The sequence below is a fragment of the Nicotiana attenuata genome, unplaced genomic scaffold (genome assembly GCF_001879085.1).
Source record: "Nicotiana attenuata strain UT unplaced genomic scaffold, NIATTr2, whole genome shotgun sequence".
Classification (NCBI taxonomy): Eukaryota; Viridiplantae; Streptophyta; class Magnoliopsida; order Solanales; family Solanaceae; genus Nicotiana; species Nicotiana attenuata.
Window position 1 is genome coordinate 1,148,127 of NW_017670294.1, and position 2,985 is coordinate 1,151,111.

The 2,985-nt window shown below is 35.6% G+C and overlaps 1 protein-coding gene across 1 annotated transcript; it reads left to right on the plus strand.

The window, feature by feature from the left end:
* The first annotated feature begins 587 nt into the window (after positions 1-587).
* On the plus strand, positions 588-2,220 carry LOC109237388 (malonyl-coenzyme:anthocyanin 5-O-glucoside-6'''-O-malonyltransferase-like). Its single transcript, XM_019403695.1, has one exon. It carries the CDS (start codon positions 710-712, stop codon positions 2,066-2,068), a length of 1,359 nt encoding a protein of 452 aa, XP_019259240.1. The 5' UTR covers positions 588-709; the 3' UTR covers positions 2,069-2,220.
* Positions 2,221-2,985: the final 765 nt, after the last annotated feature.

Sequence of the window (2,985 nt, forward strand, 5' to 3'; positions counted from 1 at the left end):
GGGGGGGGGGAAGCTTCTGTTTTGAACGCGGGGGAAAGGGAAGGGGACGACTACTTATGTATGTATAGCTCAGTTTATAAATGCGCTATACATATAGCGCTTTTATAAAGTGCGCTATACAAACCTGTCTTATCAGCTTCCAGGTATAATGCATTTTACAAAGGCGTTTTATATATAACGCTCTTTTAAAGAGCGCTATACCTTAACATCCAAAACGGACGTTAAAGCATAGCGCCCTTTAAAAGGGCGTTATATATAGATATGTTATTCTTTTTTTTTTTCACACATTTCCGTCATTTGAGTCCAAAAGAACCACACTTTGCTTCTGAACTCTGATTAATTTTTCAACTTCAAATTCTCTATTTTACGTTGGAGTAGAAATAATAAACTAAATTTTAAAATAAACAGTCATTTATATTTCAAGTTGAAATCTAAGTAATAAAATAATTCTAATGACCAAATAGTGTGCTATTATATTAATATTTTTAAAGAGCTCAAAAATATTCCTATCACATGCAGTTTTTTAAAATGAAACGTGTGATATTCCAAATCCAATATCAACCACAGATGCAATGGCGTGTAGTCGATATACAAGTGAGAGTCACGGACCCAACTTTTTACTCTCACTTTATGTGTGAAGTAACTTCTTGAAATTCTATATTGAAAAGCCAATTACCATTGTGTATTCTTAACCAAAAACGTTACAATAATGGCTTCTCTGATTGTACAATGTCAAGTTGCACCACCTCCCGGCAGTGCAGCTGAGCTCACACTTCCTCTCACATATTTTGATCATCTATGGTTACTTTTCAACCATAACCGCCGAATTTTGTTCTACAAATCTCCTATTTCCAAACCCGATTTCGTCCAAACCATTATTCCTACTCTTAAAGATTCTCTCTCCCTTACTCTCAAACACTATTTACCCTTCGCTGGTAATGTCATTTGTCCACTATTAAATTGTAGCGGTTATCCTGAATTGCGTTATGTAACAGGAGATTCTGTATGTGTTACTTTTTCTGAGACTGATACGGATTTTGATTTTCTCGTTGGTAACCATCCTCGAAATCTAAAGGATTTTTATCATTTTGTTCCTCAATTGAGAAAACCTAAGGATGCACCTGGGGTCCAATTAGCCCCCGTTTTAGCCATACAAGTGACACTTTTTCCTAATCATGGCATATCTATTGGTTTCACCAACCATCACGTCGTTGGTGATGGAGCTACCATAGTAAGGTTCATAAGGGCATGGGCTTTGCTCAACAAGTTCGGCGGAGATGAACAATTCTTAGCAAATGAGTTTGTACCATTTTATGATAGGTCCGTAATCAAAGACCCTTACGGACTAGGGAAGTCGATATGGGACGAAATAAAGAAATATAAGTTGGTGTTGTGTGACACTACGACTCCTCCTGATAAGGTTCGTGGTACTTTTATTGTATCACGTGATGACATATTGAAGCTCAAGAATTTAATATTGTCAAGACGACCGAACCTAACTCATGTAACATCTTTCACAGTAACGTGTGCTTATATATGGACTTGCTTAATAAAATCAGAGGCCGCAACAGGGGAAGAGATAGACGAGAATGGAGTGGAGTTCTTCGGATGTGCAGCAGATTGCAGAGCGCGGGTCAATCCACCGATTCCTCAAACTTATTTCGGGAATTGCATAGTCGGGTACGTTGCAAGAACAAGGCATGCTGACTTAGCGGGAAAGGAAGGTTTTACAATTGCTGTGGAATTAATTGGAGAAACCATACAGAAAAGGATGAAGGATGAGGAATGGATCCTAAATGGTAGTTGGTTTAAAGAATGTGGTACAGTAGATGGAAACCGATCGCTTTCAATTACTGGATCGCCAAAATTTGATTTAAATGCTGCTGATTTTGGTTGGGGGAGGCTAGAAAAATTAGAGTTTGTTTCTATTAACAACAATGATGGCGTAACGATGTCCCTCAGCAAGTCCAAGGACTCAGATGGAGATTTAGAGATTGGCTTGTCTTTGTCCAAAACTCAAATGAATGCTTTTGCTGCAATATTCAATCATGGGTTAAGTTTTCTCTAGCTACTCTAGTTAAAATTCTAGTTGATCAATATTCAATTGAAGATGAAACACTTCAAATTGTAGCTGCAATAATTGGACCGTTTTGATCCAATTCCTTATCTTTTCCTAGTATTCGCATGCTAAATAAATTCCGTTGTGTTTGATAGTTAAAATTCTTTATCATTATTTTATTATGGTTATCGAAAGCTCATGACTGTGTCGAGCTAGCTCAATATTGATACCCCTTTATCCCAATTTACGTGGGAGAGTCAAACTTTTTAATTTTGACCGTAAATTCCTACATGGAATATTTAAGTTTCTTAAAATAAAAATTTTTGTATTTGAAAACTACATAAACACATAATACTTGTAAGTCATAATAACTAGTAATTCAAAATGTCTAAAAGGCATATGAAAAAATTACGGTTAAAGAAAAATTTGTTTGAGTTTCGAAATCCGAACTCCGTCACATAAATTGGGATGGGGGACTACCATTTCAGAGGAGCGGAACTATAATCTTTGAAGGGTGATTAACTGAATACCTTTAATTGTCTGATCATCATTCTTAACAAATTTTCTGATTTATCACTATACTTCTAAATTTTCAAAGCAGATTCAAAAATGTTGTCGCCATATTGCCAATATACACCTGTACGGGTCAAGAATGAAACATATGTTTCCATTGTAAATTAAACAAAACAACTAGAGCAATTTAGGGAAAATACCCATTAAGCTTAAGGGTGTGTTTGGTGTAACGGAAAATGTTTTTCGTGGAAAATATTTTCCAAGAAAATGTTTTTTTGGAAAACAAGTAGTAATCTTATTCATTTTCCGGTGTTTGGTACGCAAATTAAGGAAAATGACTTCTCAAGAGTATTCATAAATAATTTAGATATAATAAATATGAAGCCATAAACTTTCAAACCAACAACCTTCCG

What these genes read in the sequence shown, in the direction of transcription:
- LOC109237388 (XM_019403695.1), top strand. Translation starts at nt 710, where the DNA reads ATGGCTTCTCTGATTGTACAATGTCAAGTTGCACCACCTCCCGGCAGT.